This window comes from Neophocaena asiaeorientalis, unplaced genomic scaffold, assembly GCF_003031525.2.
Source record: "Neophocaena asiaeorientalis asiaeorientalis breed wild unplaced genomic scaffold, Neophocaena_asiaeorientalis_V1.1 scaffold78, whole genome shotgun sequence".
Taxonomy (NCBI): domain Eukaryota; kingdom Metazoa; phylum Chordata; class Mammalia; order Artiodactyla; family Phocoenidae; genus Neophocaena; species Neophocaena asiaeorientalis.
This window is the reverse complement of record NW_020175018.1, coordinates 19,776,154-19,777,014: the sequence shown is the minus strand read 5'-3', so window position 1 is coordinate 19,777,014 and position 861 is coordinate 19,776,154. Positions and strand designations below refer to the sequence as shown.

General features: G+C 69.1%; 1 protein-coding gene across 1 annotated transcript in view; it reads right to left on the bottom strand.

Moving 5' to 3' along the window:
* GRIN1 (glutamate ionotropic receptor NMDA type subunit 1) overlaps positions 1-861 on the bottom strand; it is a 21,229-nt gene that overhangs the window by 13,520 nt on the left and 6,848 nt on the right. The window contains 1 exon segment of the mRNA XM_024762436.1: positions 116-216. Within this exon segment, the coding sequence (XP_024618204.1) occupies positions 116-216 (101 nt within the window).

Here is an 861-nt window from a genome sequence, read left to right as displayed (position 1 = left end):
TTGGCCTTCCTAAGGGCGGGGCCTTATCCCGCCCCCGTCCCCGAGGCCCAGGGTACACGTGCAAGGGGACCGTCCTTGGCAAGGACGCCAAAGCCCGAGTCCAGCCTGGCCGCACCTGGCGGAGAGGACGATGACCCGAGCCTCCAGCTCCCGCGCCTCCATCAGCAGGGCCGTCACGTTCTTGGTCCCCGGGTCGAACTGCAGCACCTTCTCAGCCTGCGGTGTGAGCGGGTGCGTTAGCGGGTGGCCGGGGCGGGGGATGCAGTGCCTCGGGGGCCAGAGTCGAGCCGCAGCCGCTAGGAACCCCGAGGCAGCTCCGCTAGGGCTGCCTCGGCCTGCGCCGGCCACCTGCACTGCCACCTGCCTTCCAGGCTCCTCGGCCGGCCGGCCGGGCTGGCCTCGCTCGTCCTTTCTTCAGCCTGCTGGCTCTCCTGTCCTCGCTCTCTGCTCTGTGCGTCTCTCTCCACCTCTCACTCCTGGCCTCGCTTTTGCACTGAGCATGCAAGCTGAAGTGGACCGAGACTCAGAAAGAGGCGTGCAGCGGACAGGAAACAGAAAAGAGTTTTGGAATGCAATCGGGAGCGGAGACTAGGCCGCCTTTTCCAAAACCACGGGAGGTCCTCTGGGGCCCGGTCCACAGGCCCCGCAGGAGCAGCCCGGACCGCGGGCAGGTCAGGCGGGCAGGCGGGCTCCCTCCTGGGCTCCACGAGGAAACCCTGGGGTGCCCGGAGATTCGCATGCACTTCCCAGAGAGCAGCTCCTCCTGCGGCCGTGCCTGCCCCTTGGCCCGGCCGGCGGGCTGCGGGGCCCCGGGCGGCCAGCACCTGCCCTCTGCTGCCTACGCTGCCTGCTCTCGACCTC